The sequence below is a fragment of the Pyxicephalus adspersus genome, chromosome 6 (assembly GCF_032062135.1).
Source record: "Pyxicephalus adspersus chromosome 6, UCB_Pads_2.0, whole genome shotgun sequence".
Lineage (NCBI taxonomy): Eukaryota > Metazoa > Chordata > Amphibia > Anura > Pyxicephalidae > Pyxicephalus > Pyxicephalus adspersus.
The window spans coordinates 16,223,318-16,242,875 of NC_092863.1; the positions used below are offsets into that span (position 1 = coordinate 16,223,318).

General features: G+C 38.1%; 2 protein-coding genes across 5 annotated transcripts in view; one reads left to right on the forward strand and one right to left on the reverse strand.

Moving 5' to 3' along the window:
- HAP1 (huntingtin associated protein 1) overlaps window positions 1–15,972 on the forward strand; it is a 34,372-nt gene extending 18,400 nt beyond the window's left edge. Inside the window, exons 4-18 of one of the 4 annotated variants that reach the window (XM_072414767.1) lie at window positions 4,769–4,845; window positions 5,245–5,361; window positions 5,459–5,562; window positions 6,129–6,237; window positions 6,326–6,404; window positions 6,662–6,792; window positions 6,882–6,956; window positions 7,125–7,262; window positions 7,365–7,429; window positions 7,814–8,047; window positions 8,188–8,489; window positions 9,079–9,297; window positions 9,598–9,700; window positions 11,003–11,094; window positions 12,820–12,950. In XM_072414767.1, coding sequence (XP_072270868.1) covers window positions 4,769–4,845; window positions 5,245–5,361; window positions 5,459–5,562; window positions 6,129–6,237; window positions 6,326–6,404; window positions 6,662–6,792; window positions 6,882–6,956; window positions 7,125–7,262; window positions 7,365–7,429; window positions 7,814–8,047; window positions 8,188–8,489; window positions 9,079–9,297; window positions 9,598–9,700; window positions 11,003–11,051 — 1,802 coding nt within the window. In that variant the 3' untranslated portion in view covers window positions 11,052–11,094; window positions 12,820–12,950. Of the gene's footprint in view, window positions 1–1,904; window positions 2,309–4,768; window positions 4,846–5,244; window positions 5,362–5,458; window positions 5,563–6,128; window positions 6,238–6,325; window positions 6,405–6,661; window positions 6,793–6,881; window positions 6,957–7,124; window positions 7,263–7,364; window positions 7,430–7,813; window positions 8,048–8,187; window positions 8,490–9,078; window positions 9,298–9,597; window positions 9,701–11,002; window positions 11,095–12,819 lie in introns of those variants that run through there. The other 3 variants (XM_072414766.1, XM_072414765.1, XM_072414768.1) reach the window with 3 other exon arrangements.
- A 730-nt stretch (window positions 15,973–16,702) lies between these two features.
- Window positions 16,703–19,275, reverse strand: LOC140332478 (gastrin/cholecystokinin-like peptide). The gene is made up of 3 exons (XM_072413723.1): window positions 19,205–19,275; window positions 17,546–17,755; window positions 16,703–16,888 (listed from the first exon to the last, which is right to left on the reverse strand). The coding sequence occupies exons 2-3, from the start codon at window positions 17,751–17,753 to the stop codon at window positions 16,791–16,793; spliced, it is 306 nt and encodes a 101-aa protein (XP_072269824.1). The 5' UTR covers window positions 17,754–17,755; window positions 19,205–19,275; the 3' UTR covers window positions 16,703–16,790.
- Between the last annotated feature and the right edge of the window lie 283 nt (window positions 19,276–19,558).

A 19,558-nucleotide genomic window follows, 5' to 3' on the forward strand; every position in this document is an offset into this window, starting at 1 on the left:
CAGCATTCTGGAGAAATACATTTAATCCTAAAGATAAATATAAATATTAACTGTATATAAATCCACTTTTTGTGCATACAATGTTTTGCAATCCCACATAATAATATGTAAAAGTAGTGCTGATGACCCTGTACCGTAAAAGGAGCCCAGCAAGCCTACCAACTATATGCTGGCAGAAAAAGCATGGCATAACTTGGATTCAAGTTGCTTAATAAAAAATGATTTGGCAGCTGTAGTCATGTATCTCACTAGTACGTGCTCTATAGAAATGATTATTTAATAAGCTGGCAGGAAAACATTGTATTAATATTCATTCTTAATAGATCATGTATTTGCATTGCAGATGCAAATTGTAGATTGAGGCTAAATGGATAGAACTGCCAATAATTCTTATTTAATTAATAATAATTAATAATTTTTAATCTACTGCATATATAAATAATGACCTCCTCAGCACCATACTGAGAAGACAAAACATTTGGGGGGTCTTGCAGTGTCCCCTTTCTCTATTGCCAGGACATGGGTGACTCTGATTTCAACACTTCAGCCCAACTTTACCCTGATAGATGGCCTTCCACTTACTTGCAATGGGGAAATAGATTGTGGATCTCTTCTTGCTCGGTGTTTTGGCCATCATGTCCTTTGCATCCATGGTCAGTTGTCTTAGTGCATTGTACAGTTTGGATTTAAAGACAAACTGGCATCATTCCCATGCAAGGAATTCCTATGTGACTGTAAATTTCATTCCCCAGCCTCCTTATACTCACTCTGTAAGTTGCATTTTTCAAATACATTTTTGAAATAACTTATTTTTTGAGTTTGGAAGTTTTTAACTCACTACATTCCTTTTTCTCATACCAATTACTCTGTACACTAAAACTGAACAGTAAAACAAAAATAAACTCAAAAAGCAAAAAAGTGGAGGTTTTTGGCAGAAGAGATATGCAAAGCCTCTTTTACCAAATACCTTTACAGTGTTCTCCAAAGCCCGGCTGTTTTTGGGTGGTTAATGATGAGTTTGGTCACAATTCAGGGGCTTCCACCCGCCTACAATTTCTTCTCACCCAGCTTAAAAAGTTTATGGTTGGGCACTGCCTTTCCTCCTGCTCCTGGTGCATGCTGCCCATCCCATACACCATGCAGTGTAGAGCCCAGATCTTTTTCCAGCACCTCTGAAAATAAACCAACATGCTGTTGGGACAATGTAATTCCTGCACGTTACATCAGTAGTGGCTTCCAAATGGCCAAAAAAGATCAAAGTAGATTATTGAGGTGCAGCAGTGACAGGTTCCTGGCACATAATATTACAGATCTATACTTATAATATCAGTCTATTTTTTGTAAAATAAAGTCATGTCAGCCCTCTGGAGAGAGACCACTGCTTGGATAAAGAGATCAAAAGATCTTGCAGGGGACAAACGTTTCTACTCGAACTTTAGGAATTTTCACACCATTTGTTTTGATGCACTTTGGAAAGCACTGAGCTCAAAGTATTATTCTGATACTTTTCCAGCACTTTTAGTGCCTTCACCCAATCAAACAATAAATAAAATCATGTGTACAGACACTTGAAACACGTGCTGTAAGTTTTATAATCAGTGCAGTATTTGACAATGATCTGTGTACGTGCGGCTACATTCTTTCTTCTCTTCCCTTTAAAGTTTTAGGGTTTATGGCTTTGATAAGTGCAGGTGTATTAATGGATTGTCACAGCTTGGAACAAACTACTTCCTATTGAAATAGAGAGAGTGGGAATTATATTTTGTCTTGCAAAGCCAGTGTAGAGGACCACCCATAGCAGTTACAGAGCAGAAAGTGAGGGAGGGGGTATGTTTTGCTCATTACCATCTGAAGAGGGGTCTGTATTTTAATGCAGAGTGGATATTGTTTTGCTTTGCTTTCTGTCCCCTCCCTTCTGTCACCGGAGTAAGCCCTACCCAGCCAGGTGTATACACACAGCCACAAGGCTATAAATCAGAGTAGAGCAGGCTTAGCTAATAGACCAAGTATACTGTACACCGTGTCCCTTACTGGCTCCCCACTGCCATTCTCTATCCATCATCTGATGCCTTTTCACTGCGGCCACCGGGATATGGTCAGGCAACGCGCTGGGTGCTGCCTTTTTGGTTACTCTTGCAGCATCCTCCTTCTTAGGGTCCATGTCCCCCATTGAGCACCAATAATTTAGGGGCAATTGCTGCTCGTCTTCCAGCAGCCATGGAGTTCTGGACAAAATCTTGCACCCTGGCCAATGATAATGAATGCAACGGGAACCTTATTTTTGACTTGGAAAATGACCTAGAAGAAGGTAAAAATATATTTCTTTTCTTTCTAAATAAACATAGCATTTCCTTGGTATGACGGTAGACTGATATTATAGTCTGATTTTCCTTTTGTCCCTTATAATATATATATAAAGTATAGTAAACAGCCAAAACAAGTCTTTCCATAAGTTGTAAAATTATAGAGCAGTCTAGATCATTTCCATTAAAGACTTTCTATAAAGACCTACAAGATCTTGCAGGACACCTTCTGTTTAACTTTTGCAGGTCAGACATGTTGCCTATTTGATTGTTTTATGTATATATGCTTTTGGGGATGGACAGTTTGTCTTAGAATGTTGAACTGTGATACGTTGCTTATTGTTATGTATATAGCAGACATAAGACCACTTGGTGATGTGCAGAGCAATCTTGTACAAGAGTTTTGGACTGGTTGTCTATTATTAGATTGATATTACGACTGATAGATGCATTGTTAGCAATAAAAATATACACTAAGGGTTGTAAAACCCAAAACAGTGTGTTTTCTTCTAGCCTTCACTGTAGATCTTGTTGTTAAACAAGATACAGGGAAGACTTGGGACAGTTACTCTTGCAATGGCGTCGAAATATACAAGATCTGCTCATACCTGTTTTCGTCCAACATCCCAAAATATTGGATTCAGTATTTTCACATTCTTGTTGCTTGGGCCATCTATGCTACAATAGTCTTCCTCTTGGAAAGTTGGAGGATTGTTATTGTTGCAGGCTGATATCTTGGGTGTCATCAGATGCAGAGCAACAGCTGTTCAACACTTTCCATGTTGGTTGGTGGTCTATAAACACTGTAGATAGCAATATCTCTGAGACTTGGTGTATGGGTGGTCTGGGATGGTAAATGTATTTTTATTGTGGATGTGTTCCATAACAAATAATTTAGGGTAAACCTTTCCTAATAGGAGCATGGAGGCTGTTATGGCCAATCTACATAAAAAAATTTAAATGGTTGTCTGGTATTGTGACCCTCTGGCTCCAGTACATTAATACCATTGCTTAGCATACTCTATGTGATTTGTATCTTGCTGGTATTTTCTGGAAATATTACATTTGATTAAATCAATAATTGCAGTCAACTACATTTATTCAATGCACCATCCACTTGTTTGATATTTATTTGGTATTAAAATAGGTAACAATTGATTGTGGCATGAAAGGCGGTTTGGATTTCAATATGATAATATACCTATTCCAAAAAAAAGACTCATTTTCAATCAATATTCATTCATGTTTGGTTTAACCCAGAACGAATATACAGATCAGTAGTTATGATTCTTCTCATCTAAATATCTGTATTATTAGATCAGTAAACAATGAAGCTTGTTGATCGTAATGACTGCCAAGCGACTAGCATTGACAATGGCAGCCCCCATGTTTTCTCCAAAATTGCAGCTTGGTAGTGGCTGTAGAACTATGGTACTGACCTAAATAAGGCTTTTATGTCTTCCACTGATAGGATAATTATGGGAACACTGCCATCCTGTGTCTATAATAGTGATTTTACCTAATAGCTCGCCAGTGCAATAAGTAACATATAATCAAAGATATTTCCTCATTGTACACCTGAGTCACGTACCCAGACAAAGGAATTTTACACCTGAATAGACATTATGCTGTGGAATTAGAATGCTCCCGTTCTTTTCTGTTGAGTAGTGCTGGTTGTAAAAATGCAACTTTTCAATAGCTCCAGGGGAGATTTAAGTTCTGAGAATTTTCAGATTTGCACCTTGGGTTCCAAGTTCAGGCATGCATGTGATTTGTACAACACACACATACACAGGTGTTTTATGAAAAAAACAGACCATGCAAAACATATAAATGATGGTCCTTATGGAAAAGTCCATACTACCAATCACTAACTTAGTTCATTTGTCTTGTACCATGAGCTTTAGAGTTACTTAGGCATCCAAAAGTAATTGTATAATTTGGCAGTGTTTTATTTTTTTAGCGATTTGCCGATGTTGATGTTCTACTTAAGCCATGGTTAAATAGTCGTTGACCCCCTCCTCAGCATGCGTAATCTTTTCATGGTCTAGACTGAGCAGCCAGTCCACTGTTTCCTCTCAGCATAACTCCAATTAATTCCAATTACCATCTTCATCAACAGACGCGATTCATTCACCCCTTGCAGAGTTTAAGGTGGCCCTGTGTTCTAAATGATGAAGGCCCCAGTCATAAAACGATAACCTTTCAATCAGACTGGAGGAACAAATTTATGATAAAAACAATATTCTGGACAAAGATTGACTCAGTACTTCTGAATATTTTAAATGTTTGTTTTGCATATTGTACTGTTAAAAAATTGAGACCATTTTCTTTCGTGCTTTGAGGTACGTTGCAGCTCTTTCTTATTGAATAGGCTGCTTTTCCAAAACGTGCATCAGCACAACGAAACATGTTACAGCCCATTATGGTGGAAGTCCTAAAAAGTATGCTTTTGTGTCTTACAGTTCTATGTTCCGAGCGAGTTGGCAGAATCACAAAGACCTACCGGGACATAGATGCTGTGACCAGTCTTCTAGAGGAAGTAAGTGAGCCCTATTGGTTCATCATAATGTATATCATGCATGTCAATGTTTTTTTAAATTGTGTCCAATCTCATTCCCTTTATCTCCTTTCCCAGCGACACAACACCTTCAAAGTGTAGGAAAATTCCCTCTTAGATCATTGTCACCAGATCAAATTTATTGTGTAGGATTTCCTCTTATTTCTTGGTCCTGTGACAACTCCAATATATTGTATTTTAAACTCCATCATTTTCTGAATTAGAGGTAATAGTCACCAGGACAAATAGAGAGCCAAAATGTCTATATATGCATGCATATAAAAATATATTTGTATATACAATAATATACAATATTATATCAAAATGTTGGTTTTTAATGATAATTCGTGAACTTATTTTATATATTAATGCCATCCACAGAAAGAGAGAGACCTTGAGCTGGCTGCTCGTATTGGCCAGTCTCTTTTGAAACAGAATCGAGAACTGACGGCACAGAATGAGTTTCTGGAGCAAGAGCTGGGGGCTACTAAAGAGGAGGTGATTATTGGCTTCATGATGGTGTCTAAATGTAATATTGATAAGCTTCTTTAATGTTCACTGTGTAAAACAATTTTTTCCTGACTTGGTTACTTAGGTCCGTCAGCTTCGCCATGAGGTCTCCATGCGGGAAGACCTTCTCCATCTGTACACCAGCAACTTGGAGAACGAGTCAACAACTGCCACTGCCACTGCCACACCGTTAGTATATTTTACAAATCCATTGCATTGTATACTAGGATCTAATATAACTTATACAAATGAACTTTTGACCTCATAATCCAGGACATGACCATTGAACCTATTGTAATGACCACAGTAGGTTTAGAGATCTAGGAACTCCTTATTCCCACCAAGATTATGGAGTTCCTAGGTAGTTCAATTCTCTGACATTTACTAAGTACTGGTTTTGGAATAGGTATCAGTCGTTTTTCTGTTGAAGCACATGGTTTCTATGATTAGTAGAAAGGGGATTTATGTGCCTTCTTTACCAAGCATGACATGCTAACACAGATCCTGCAGGCTTTAACAGGGTTTTAAATCTTTTCAGCTTAACTGTCATTGAAGTTTCCAAGATAGCATGTGACCAATATGGAGCCTTGTTAGCACATTTGCGTAGAAAGATACTAGATTTTTTGTATACTTCTCTAAAATATTTTACAGAAGTATACAATATTCTAAGAGGTTGTTGGTTTCGCTTTGATTGTATATAAATGTCCCATAATATAGATACAACAATGGCTGCATATTTTATATTTCCCTGGTAGGCTGCGTAGAAACCAATCTTCATTCTGTCTTGAGCACAATGCCCAGCTAGATGCCCTCCAGCTGAAACTGAAGACCCTGGAGGAAGAGAACCAAAAGATGCGTACTGAGGTGAGCTTAGTGTAATCCATAAGCATCATATGGAGTATGTGACGTGTCTAAGCGCCAGATCACTTACAATGTTCTACTTTTTTGACAGGCCAGCCACATCCTTGATGAAACTAATGAATATGAAGACCAGGAGAGCTCACTGATGCTGGATTGCGTGGAACAATTCTGTAAGTTGTTTATATGTTACTAATTAGTTGTTCTAAAGGTTTATATTAATCTTGATGGCAAATCACCAAGCACCAATGCTATTACATGGGAAGGGAAGAGAACATATCCTACCATACCTGAAAGTACCTGGAATTTTGTTCTCAGTGGTGGATGGGAGCACTTTAAAGTTGTGTATGTAAGATAGAGAGTGTCAGTTTACCAACCTGTTGCAGACCCCAAATTCCTGACTACTAATGTGCAATATGTAATTTTTTAGCTGAAGCTAGCAAGCAGATGGCACTGTTGGCAGAGGAAGTGGCACGCAGGGGAGAAGATGCAGCCCGGCAGCAAGAAGAGATCAGCCAGCTTCTATCCCAGATTGTTCACCTTCAACAGAAGTGTCGCTCTGTGAGTGTATAATAAAATTTGTAAACTTTTGGCATAACCTTACAGATGTTTTATAGGCAGAACAATCACTGACTATGGCTTTTTTTCAGACCTCCACAGAAAATGAAGAACTTAACCAACATCTATCTGCTGTGAAGGAAAGAGAAAGCTTGCTAAAAACTGAGGTAGGCTAAAAACCTGGTATATGTGCATTTCCCAAATCTAAATTCCTAATGGGCCAAAATATGTTTGTTTTAGAACTTATTACCGAGTCCTTGCACCCCTGTATGTAGATGTTCTGGCCTGTCATTTACTGGTCCTTGTAGTCAGCTCACTTTTGTGATCTTCTTCAGCTTCAAGACCTTCAGGAAAAACACATGGAATGTCTTGAAATGTTGCATGAGGCTCAGGAAGAGCTGAAGAACCAAAGGAACAGAAGCCTACCCAACAGCACCATCAGCAGATACAGCACACTGAACATTTTCCCTTTGGTAAGTAGTATAGATTGAATAAGAATATTTATTAATAGACAATGTTCCTGTTGAGTGATACCTATAGCAATGTAGCACCATTGTTTTTTCTTTTTTTTGCAGGATTCCTTAGCAGCTGAGATTGAAGGAACAATGAGAAAAGGAATTGATGCATCTTCTGAACTAAAGTAAGTTACAAGATATTAAATAACACCTTTGTGTTCATTTGTATTCCCTCAAAACCTGAATATGCCCATCTTATTGCTTGTTGTGATCCTTTGTTAAGACCCCTCGCTTCCGCATTCACACATTATGGCTTCTCCTTCTAAAATAGGTATTCTTGTATACTATGCTTGTCTGTAAGCTGATAATGACATTGCCTTATCTATCTTATAAAATGATAGGATAGAGCTGGTAAAAAGAGGAAATTAAAGTAGAAGGCTCTAGCTATGAACTTTTAAAATTGGGTTTCCTAAATGCAAGTTGTTATGGTTATACCAATTACTACTTTTGGAAACTTATGGAAGCCTGGCATTTAGAATTAAGTTCTATCATTGTTTTATTTAACACAGGAGCTACAAGCGAGTGTTTGAAACAGTGAAAGCCGCCAACCAAGTGGTAAGAGCCAAATCTCGCTGCCCGTCCCCCCAGAATGTCCTCGGGTCTCGAGCTTCTTCACGGAGACCATCCGCTCCTCAAAGTCGCGTGGGCACTCCTCCAATGAGCTTCTACGAATCAGAGGGTTCCAGCCTGATTAATCTAGAGGATCAGACTTTTCAGACAGGAGGAGAGAATGAATTATCTATGTAAGTTTCACTGTCATAAACCTCTATGCAAACCCTACCATTCATATGACTTTTAGTAGGTAAGCCAGAATATTGTATAATTTTATGTAATTATTTTCAAGTTTGCAAACTATTCTGAAATCTTTATCTTCCATGTGCAGTGCTGGAGAAAAGAAGTTGGGAACACCCGGTACACCTGGAGGACAGGATTTGGCCGCTGCTCTTCAGAGACTTAGTACACAACAAGAATCAGACTCTCCAGATCTATTTGAAGAGAGAGAACACAAGTTACAACGAGATCGAGATGGAGAGCTCTCCAGTGGATTCCTCACACCCAATGATAGCATTCTGTCCAATGGCACCAATTATTCTGGCATGTCTGAGGCCACTGGCAGTTCTAGTCTGTCCCTGGGATCAAGAGCCTACCTACCTGAGAAGCTGCAGATTGTCAAACCACTGGAAGGTGAGCAGATGGCTTGGTCTTACTCAAATTTTGGACGTTCTAGAGCTTTATATAATCATATATATTTATGATTATGTTTGAATTTTTAAAGTTTTCAACCACCTGCTTAAAGTTGTATTTTGAAACATAATCAAGTCATATTCTGGACAGCTGTATTGTGCAGTTGACAGGACTTTTCTTCCCTTCTGCTTTTTTCTCTACAAAAAACAGTCCCAAAGGAAAACAATTGTCAACTGCATGGTAGAAACATTTATAAATACTCTTCTTCAAGGGATAATTTGTCTAGAAGAAATCTAAGTTTTTGCTGGATGGAAGACTTAATCTTCCTTAGAAAATGTTATCACAGCTAAGGCTGACTAACAGTATACGTCTGTTTTTTCCCCTGACACTTTTTAGGTGGGTGAAAAGTGTGGGTCAAAAACAGTGATTACTGAAAAGTGTTGGGTGGTGCACCAAGCTAAAAGGTGCTGGGGAGAATACTAAATGGTTTACAGAAATATTTATCCATTGCCAGTGTATTTATCCATACCATAGGAATGATATTCTATCTTTCAAACGTTCATAATAACCCTTTACCTTCCTTTTCTAGGTTCAGCAACCCTTTTGCACTGGCAACAGCTAGCAAAGCCAAACTTAGGTGGCATCCTGGACCCCAGACCAGGCGTTCTTACCAAAGACTTCCAGAAACTGGACATTGATGTGGAGGACGTCTATAACCTCAATGACTTTGAGGAAGATGACTTGGATCCAATTTCCTTCCAAGACATGCTGACATCCACGCCTACCAAAAAGCGAGAAAAGAATAGCAGTGAGTACCTGATTGGTTAAAACCGCCTTTTAAAACACCAGAGTAATGAAAAAGCCCAAATTTAATATGCTAACTCTAAGATGTCTCTTGATTAATGGCCATGGACTATCAGTAGTTTGAAGTTTGTTGGCTGGCCTTCTAAAGTTGGTTACTTTGGTTACTTCTTTACAATCTTTATGCATTATTTTCATTGATAGATTGTCACATTCCTCCTTGTTTCCTTAGCACCTTTATGTCCTAACTTCTGTGGAATTTGTTATGTTCCTTGTCTGTAATAAGTAGCTTCCTTGTGTGTTTCAGTGTTCAGTTCCGCTAACAACCTCCCCCAGACACCATCTACGTTCACCATAACCACATGTCGCACCCCGCACCCTCTGCAGGACATTACAATGGTCACTTCCAGGTGGGTTTCCTCACTCATATTGTAATATTCATGTCTGCTTGTTTCATCTTTGTGATGCTGTTATGCGTTCCTTTGATAAGAACATAGAACTGGACTGCATCCCCAGCATCTTTCTACTCTACTTTAAAGCACAAAGGCACATTTGTTTTTTTTTTTTGTAATATATATATATATATATATATATATATATATAACAACTATGTCTTATAGGATTTTATATCAGAGATATGTTTAATTCCCTATTAGTGTAACTTTGTAACTATTTATAATTTATAAGTCATATATTCATATTTTATGTTAATATTACCAGTATTATTTTTTTCTTTCAATGTACAATGCATATATGTCATATCCACCACCTGTCTGCTTTGGGTAGGCTCCTTCTTTTTTTGATCAATCTACTTGTGACCCTGGTAAAGAGTTCACTTGTATTGCTTTCACTGAACTCACTGAGCTAAAAAAAAAATCAGCCCTGCAAATATTCTTTTTCAAAAAATGTAATATTTACAATCTAACTATGAAAATTTTAATGGTTTGATTCCCTTGTGTTTTATCATTATCACTTCTGATATGGTATAGTATCAGATTCTCTTTGCAATTTAATAAAACTAAAATACGCAAGGCTCAGGAGTCCCTAGCATCTCCTATAAGTCTACAGGCACTCCAGACCACAGCCAATGCCAGAATTGGAATATTGTAGGTCTCATGTGTATATATAGGCAAGGAGAGTCATAAGGAAGTGGTGCTTGTTGGGGTCCCAAGGAGTTGAAAAAAAAAAAAGGTGATCAAAAATAATTCCATCAAACCAAAGCTATGTGGCTTGGAAATCTTCATATATTTAAGGTTAACTAAACCCAAAAACCCAAAAATGTAACATCTTGAATTATCTTCATATTTCAGTCCTTAGATGTGGTGGTTGTACGGAAGTACAAGTACGGAAAATAATTGGTAATCCTGCCAGAAATCAAGTTTACTTGTTGCCTCTGGGAAGTGTAAACAGTCTCATCTTTCTACTGTAAACTACTGATCCAATCACCCCCTATAATGGAGATGAGCAAAGGACATAATGCTTGGAATATAGTCTGAGTAACAACCATGGCTCTTCTCCAAAATATAATGAAGAATAGAGCGTAGCCAGCCAGAGACAGCTAGCACATCTAAGGACTGTGTTTTGGGTTTGGATATTCTTCAACTGCTTTCCTCGCAGCGCACGGGTTGCACTTTCTAACCTCTCCGCTCGCCACATGCACTTTGCTTCCTGTCCCCTACTCATGTGTCCATTTTCCATCCTCATGGTTTTAGGCATCTCAAGTCCTGGTGGAAGCACCTTCTCGAGTGTTTGACTTTCTGAGAGGCGTCTGAGCGCAGGGTCAGACTCCACAACAAAGCCACAGGTAGCCAGCAGTGACCTTCACATTTCTTATAGGAGGCTCAGTGACCACTGAAGACAGGAATAGTATTCATTAGGGACTCCATTCTGGATCTTCTTAATGGGGAAGAATATACTGCAACCTAGTATATAGTTTGTAGATTACACCTCTACCTGTTGTTATGTCCAATTATGTTGAAAGTGAAGAACACAGAAAAGTAACTGGGCCCTGACAGTATTTGTAATATTAATTGCTTAAACTTTCATAGAATTATTAATATATTTGGGTTCTTTTCATTAGGTTTTTAACATTTTTTGACTTGGTGATCCCACCTGAAAACTGGTAGGCTGGCATTGCCAATTTAAATCTAAAGAATTTAGGCTTTTTATCCCCTAGATTAGCAGACGTATCATTTTAGTTGGTGAGGCCTTTGGTCACTGAGTTATCCTGAGGTTACTGCAGACTTTTATTAGATATTATAAGGAACAGGGTTCAAATCCTGGAAATGTGACATTATAAACAGATGACTTGTAGTCCATTCTCATTACTTCTAAGGGCTCCTCTGCCCATGTGATTTATGGATATTTCAGGACTTTGATCAGATTGAAATTTTGAGGTCTTAGAATTCATGCCTTCACTGCACAAATCTTGCTGTGCCGTGATTGGTACAAGGCGCTCCCCAACCTCCCTCCACCACTGCCACAACATCATGTATATGCAGAACAAACAGACAGTAATGGAGGGTGAATAGTTATACACATTGTTTCTGCAAATAACTAACTCTGCTGAGGTTTGTAACCGAAAACATGGCTTCCAGACAAATGGTTGCCCAATATTTTTATATACTTCAGAACTATGTACCAGTACCGTTGTATGTACCATTTATATCTATATAATACAAATATTATATAGATATTAATTGGTCATCACTCTTCATTCCCTTTTGTCATAACGTTGGTAAGGCAAACTGGGTAAAAATAAGCAGAGCTATGCTACCAAAGTCAATAAAACCCCAACATATTAAAAAAAGTATATTTTTCTGCTTTGTATGGCATAAAGAGAACTGGACTAGAAGTCTTTGGTAAATTAAAGTCACAGGTCCATGAAATTTAATTGAAGCCTGAGCCGTAGTGACAGAAAAGTCTATCTCTCTCTAATGCTTAACCGCTTCCATGGATTCTTTCATGCGCTAACCCAATGACCTGTCTTTACTAACCTCTTACTGTTTTTTTTTAGTCTTGCAATTTATTTACTGGTTCTATATTTAAGTCAGTATTAGTATAAAATTTTAAAATGATGATGTGATGAAAGATAGGCAAATGTCTTTGTTGAATGATTTAGCCTCATGTCATCAGAAAAGTTTGGAAGAGCCATACCTTTCTTTCATAGTTATCAGGACCTAGGTGGATCTACATAGCAAGAAGAGGATTCATTGGCCCTGAATGGGCAAAGTGATAGAACTACTTTGAGGCATGCTAATTGATTTAGAAGCATATTTCAGCAAAGCTCAAGTGCACATATGCAAATATCAATAGATAGAATATTATAAACTAATATAAATTATTAGTTAGAAAGTGACGCCTTTACCTAAGCTTCAAGTTTTATACACAAGGCTTTCATAAATATAGGAGTCAAATGTATGGCTGAAATGCTTCTCATATAGAAAGTTTCATTTTTCAGCATAGTTAAATGTTTTAGAGATCTAATTTCTTGGTGTGTTAACAACTCTATTTGTGTTTATCTCCATAGTCTTCGTAGTTCAGTCCTACCTTCGTGTGGAAGCTTTGAGAGCCTAAGTTCCCTCAATCTAGATACTTTAAAGGACCAAACAGTAACCTCTGCCACAGTAAGCCATGACCAGGCTGGCTCTGGACGCAACACTCCAATGGGACTAGTTACCCTACTTAAGGAACATGGTATATCTGCCGCTACTGTGCCCAACAAGGCGACCTTGATGGAAAATGAAATTAGACCACCTGTTCCAGTTGCACACACTTCCTTCTTACCATTAGCTTGGGGTCGAACTTTGATGGGTCTGGGTTTTGGAAGATCCCTAGTGGATGGTCCTTCAGTGACCACAACGTCAGACTCTGCTCCAACCCAGAAAAACATCTTCAGCTTGAACTTGGTGGGACAGTTGAGGAGGCTTGGCTTGAATCAAGTGGTGGAAAGGGGTATTGTCTCCTTCCAGAGGACAACAGAGGCCAAAAAACCTCCAAGTTAAATTCACCCTACCCAAATGCCCAAGGAGGCAGCATGAGACCTAGGGTAAAACATTGCACTGAGTGGACTTTCCCAGGATATGCACGCTCTGTTTTTAAGTCCAAACATTTTCTTATCCCACAGTTTATTAAGTGGTTTGTCATTTGACAAAATTCCATTCAGGTTTCAAGTGAGACCTCCTATATGGTAACTATCCAGCAATTTTAGTCTTTGAATGTACCCATATGAACATTAGGGAAACAATATGAACACAAGGTGGTTGCAGCAGATATGTGCTAGCCAATGGTACATTGGCCAAAGTGGTTGGAAGACTAAATAGGTAAAAGCTGACAGCTCAGTGTACCCACTAGGTATACGGGTCAAAACAAAAAATGTAAAGTAAATGATTGTAGTGGAACTTTCACCTTACATATAGGTAATACAGTGTCAACTTTTTTGGCTTTGAATCTCTACGTTAAGTTTGATCTTCCATTTCCAAATATGACAACTGTTTCTTAGAACACACTACCATTGTTAGTTTTTAGCCCATCATCCCTATTGTCTCTGCCTTGTATGACATATAGTCATGGTTCATCCAATGTGGTTTTACTCCTTGCTGCCTTGAATAGTCATAGGGTAATGAGCCAAGAATTTATTTTTTGTACTGAGATGTACATACACGGGAAAGTGTTAATATTGGCAGATATAAAAGTGGCCTAATAAAATAGTTTTATATTGAATACAAAATTGTATTTTAACTAGTACTTAAATCTATTTTGTACTAAATCCCCTGCTCACTTCTAGTAGGGGCAGCACTGTAAGGCTTTACTAATTTGCACATTGGTATAAATGTATTAGATGAAGCTTGGAAATGACCCAATCAGAATTTCTGTCTCTTCACTACCCAATCAAAGCTGTAATACTTTGTCTATGGTGAAAAAAGTAAATAGACAGTTTAAATAATATCTGGTAAAGACGCCTGCATTAGAACACTGATACAATATTTTACACATTTTATGTATTTTAGTTTTATTTCATTTTTAGCTGTTTACTTTTCTAGGCTTGGTTGCTTTTTTTTTTTTAACTAGGTCAAAAACCTAAAATCAAATGTCTGTGTTGTTAAATCTGTGAATGGGATTTAAGGATTTAGACATACAGGTGCTTTCCTATTCCTGTATTCCTTTCTTCTCAATTGTAGATAGTAGGTGATAGAGTTCCGTTAACAGCTGGCTGCTACTGCTTGAGATCAGGGGGTCCTTCCATGAGTTTGCACAAGCATATCTAATACCTATGGTCTTCTATTCATTAATGGTACTGCTTTTCATTCACCTACACATTTCCAGTGTAGACAGCTATACCAATGTTGCCTGGCAAAACCCTTGGCATTGAATGGTGCTAATGTAACACAGACATATTGGAGAACACTCATAAGCAAAATTCATTACAGTAATGTGTCTGGGATACATGTATATGGAATTATAGTTTTTTATGTTTATTATCCTGCTTTCAAAGCACAGAATTCATACTTAAATGCTCATTTATGTATCCAAATTCTGATATGTTCAAAACTACATGAAACAATGAAAGCTGTAGCTGGATATTTAGAGCTGGTGCATTTACTTGCATGCTGTACTACTGACTGTGGATTTTCAGGTTACTTAAAATTGTCACAACTCTGAGATGATGTACTGTACATATGATGTGATATGCTTTGTTGATTGGCTGTAACAAATCCGACCATGATGTTATCAATAAGAAAGTTTATACTGTATATTTACAACATTGTATTTTGCACAGTACCTACAGTTTTGAAGCAGATATAAAGAGATTGATGTAATTTAACTGATGGTACCTATGGTTGTAATATATTGTAAAGACATGCCCCACTTGTATGACAAAGTTGGGAACTCTTCTTCTAGTAGTAGCAAATGTTGGGGCAATTGATCACTGTTTTGGCCACCAAGAATGGTTGGCACTGCTATACATCCTCAATAAATGCCATATTTTTTACATTATTACAATACTGTACTACCTTGTTGTTAATTAGGAACTGGAAAGTCATCTCAACTGGGACATTTACATTTGGTTGTCCATTTATACATTTATACAATATATTACATTTGGTCGAAAAAGCCAGGGGTGTTCTTATTTATGCTACATCCAAGGCAGAGGAAAGACCCTCTTCACCACTCCGAGCCCTTTGACGTCCTGTTGCTTATCCAATCAGTGTGCAGTCGTTTGCAACTGCAAACCAGTTTTTTATATGAGTGTAAGAATTTTATTGTTTTCCGATCCTTTTAAAGTATACAGACAGAAGTGTCAATACAGTCCCTTATGCACACTTCAATTCTTAACTACAGATCTGCTAAAGGTCATTTCATGGCGTTATTAGGAATGAACATGCTGACAAAGCAGCCTTCATCCTTCCACATAATAAGCATGGGCTGTGTTATCTTGCATGCACTAAAGCTGCCTCCTTTTATAGAACATCTTGGATTTCTCTTTTGAAATGATAGCAATATGAAATGCTAAGGCCTCTCCAAGCAATGACTTGTGTACTGTCAGTCTTTGATAAAATATTATGCAATGGTGACCCGGTTAGCGAATGGTAATGTGTTGTTTGTTCTGAGATGTATATTTTATTATGATAAAAATATTCTTTACCGATTGCCTGTCTGTTCAATAAACAGATGATGAAGACTTGGTCTTTGAAAATACATATATTATGGTAACTCTTTCTGCTTTCCCCATGAGTCTCAAAGTTGAACTCTAGAATAATATTGCTACTACCAAACCAAAGTCATATGTCACTTTAGCCCCAGACCTTTCTTTGAGTATCCACCCGTGTTTGAACACATCCTTTTGGCTGTCCAGTGGTGACGACCTTTGTGAATGGAGAACCGGACTTCTTCAGGAGGGGACAGACGAGGCCTAGCCAACATAAGAGCATCTGCAGCAGGGCATTGGTGGACCTCTGGACCCGGAAGCAGTGATTCAAAGGACCAGAATAGGAGGGGTGTTATAGGGATAAATTATTCCTGGAGATGAGCTTTTAAGAAAACTAGTATTATAATTCTTTTGCTGGTTACCCCTTTAAAAATATAGGATGCATGCTAATTCTTACTAATCAAATAAATGCAAAGGAGTTAGAATTCGTCATTTTTTTATAATGCTTATCTATTTGAAGAAATCGGAAATAAAAAACATACCCTACCCACACTTGTTTGAAGGATACAAGAGGAAATCCCATCATTGGCAATAAACAAAGTTTTGGCTAAAGTTAGAATTTCTTCCAACACTTTCTTTTTATGGCTCATGTAATAACTCTTTTTATTATCTTGTTAATAATATTTATTGGTATTCACTGATAGGCTTTTCTCCACATGGTAACATTATATGGATTGCATCAAAAACAAACAAATGCAGAATATCCATCAGACCAATAATTTAATAGCATCATTGTTCCCCATTGGGGCATTCACAGCAGTAAAAGGGACAGAGTAGGTGAAGAAAATGATTTAGGAATCTGGGACTTCTGAACTCCTGCGGCCAAAATCCATCCAGCCGGCATAATCCCGATCATGCATAGGGTGAAGGTGGCCTTCAGCATTGATTTCTGTGGTGTAAAAGCAAAGAGTGAGGAAGAGCAACAATGGGAGAATAATCATAGCTGAAGTTTAATATTCTTATACTTTCCTCAAATATTAAAATGCCCTTAATTTTTGGATGTTACTCTGAAGAAGTGGTTGTTCCTAAGCATGTTGCATTTGAATTGGACCAGGCCAATTTCTTCCATTGATCCATGGTCCAATTCTAAAGCTCGCATGCCCATTGCATTAACTGTCTAATCAGTTAAAAAAAAGCCCCATAAACAACAAGCTGCAATAAACGTTTTGTTCTGACAACTTATGGCTAGAACTTATGTTTTTCAGTAATGTGTTTCACAAAAGCTTTTTTTGGGACTGGTTAAAAAAATGTAGTTTTCCACCAATTCCCCCATACTTATCTGTGTGCTTAGCTGAGCATGACCCTATAGCTGGTTAACTATTATAGACATCAGAAGCAAAGAAAGAAAAACAACAAAGTATTTGTACATTTGTAAGATTTGCTTGACTGTGTTGAAGATGCTCCAATAAGCTAAATGTGCAGTTGTTCTTTTAGGAACTCCAATCTATGTATTAGGAAAATTGGAATCCAATAGAGCCGAAACAGGGAAACGACTTTGAACTGAATCTGAGGTCATGCTCTGTATTATATAGTTAGTGTACATTACCTGCAAGTAGCTGGGGGAGAAGCTGTGACATGATCAGCTGCTTCTGTTCATGGGACAGGGATGCTAAGAGGTCCCGTCTGCTGACTTCAGAAAAGGAGTTCTTCCTTTGAGCTCCATGTCTTGATGATTCCAGCTCTGTCATAGGTCTGCAGAGGGCTGCTGTGGCAAACATGGCTAGCAGAATGCTAACACAAACCTTCTTGTCCATTTCTGAAACACAAGAAAAACTTTCAAAAGGACATACTACAATGGGAACATTTGCACGTTTTTACCTTCCACAGAGACCCCCAACTCTCAAGAGAAAATACAGCGATCTTCACTGTCCGTTAAAACTGGGGTGCAATTAGTAACTCTAGCACCTGGGTAGCACGATTGTCTTCTGTGGCTTCCTATTTAAAAGTGATGCCAACTGCAGATAATAGGAAGGTAGAATGGAGCAAGTCATAAGCCAAACAATAGGATGTTCATAAGGGACTTTAGGTGGTCTATTGGTTAAAAACCCATCACTGGGCAAATTATTTGGCTTGTACTCCTTTCTTGCTCAGTTTTTTGGTAGGGTTGGAAGGAGAGGGGGTTTAAATTGGAAAGACCCCTTATGGTAAACCTGAAGTGCGAGAAAAGAATCATCATACCCACTGGAATAGGAAGCTGAAACTGTATATATAATGTGCAATGGCTCAAAACCCTAAAATTAAAATATTCAATCTTACCAGCCTTGACCAGTTAGCCTTTGTAGACTAAAAAACCTCTCTAATGGAAGTGACTAGAGATAAGTACAGTGCATTAAGTGAGCGTTGGCACCCTAGGACAGAAATGTTAAGAGGGAACTACTGCAGCCAGTAAACCTAAGCACCAGTATGTGTAATATATTACATTTTTGTTCTGATGGACTTTAAGCTGCTCTCTGAATATATAAATAAAAGGGGATCAAAGAGGTCCTTACCATTTGGTGTCCAAAAGTCCCTAAACCTACTTTATTCAAAGTATTGGGCAGAAACCTCATCTGAATGATGGACTGATCAAAAACTGAGCTGGGTGGTGGAATTACCCAATGGCTTCATATATCTGTTTGCAGCTAACAGCCATTCTCACTTAGGGTTCTGTGGAACCCTTGGGCTCTTTTATAGGTTATCAGGCATTCCTTGAGGAACCTCTCGGCTGTCACAGACTATCCTTCTTTCTAATATAGTGCCTGCATAATTCCTGATATAACCACACTTGGAAGAGCCACTAGCATGACACTAACAATATTTGTAGATGTCTATAACAATATCATTCTGCCGACCACCATAGGGGAACATTCTTCCCATCAATATAAGAGACCAACTAACCTTACTAATATCCCCCGTTATATTGATTTTAGCAGGAGTTCCCTGAGACCTGAATATTCTTTTAAGGGGAGAAAGTCTGCCCTAACCTATGCACTGTTATTTAATCGCATGGAAACTGCAAATTCTGTAAAGACCTCTAAATGTGTTATGGACCCTTCAAATAATGCATGGAATGGGGAAAAAAACTGTAAATGTACAAAACTAAATGTTTGCAACTGTTAAAAAATGTTTGCAATCTTTTAGGAATTTTAAAGTCATAAATAAATACCCAGCTATACTCTTCTGCAAGCAACCTCATTGCTCCCTGCTGTTCCAAAATAGCTCTCACCTGTTGAAGTCTTCCTTCAGAGCCTAGATGATGCTGTGTTAAGATGTTGCTGGTTGTCTGCAGAATCCGATCGCCTTTTATTATAGGCAGTGGTGACTGGTTCCACCCACCAATATCCTTCCTTGAACTCCCCTCCTTCAATGCCCCTTCTGCTTGTGATGTCAGTGCACCTTCTGCCCTTTAGATTGATGAAGATTAACTATTTGTCAAGAGGATCACTAGGTACAGTAGCAGACGGTGCAATAAAATTGAAGTTTAAATTTTATTACCTGACACTTAGATGCCAGACCCATATGCTACTGAAAATTCAGAATCCTTTTACGTTTTATTAGAAAAGGTAGAAAAAAAGAAATG

Bases quoted from the DNA above. Each gene is read 5' to 3' on its own strand.
- LOC140332478 (XM_072413723.1), bottom strand. From the start codon at position 17,753: ATGGACAAGAAGGTTTGTGTTAGCATTCTGCTAGCCATGTTTGCCACA. The intron at 16,889-17,545 runs GTAATGTACACT...TTTACACCACAG, and splicing joins TCTCCCCCAGCTACTTGCAG to AAATCAATGCTGAAGGCCAC.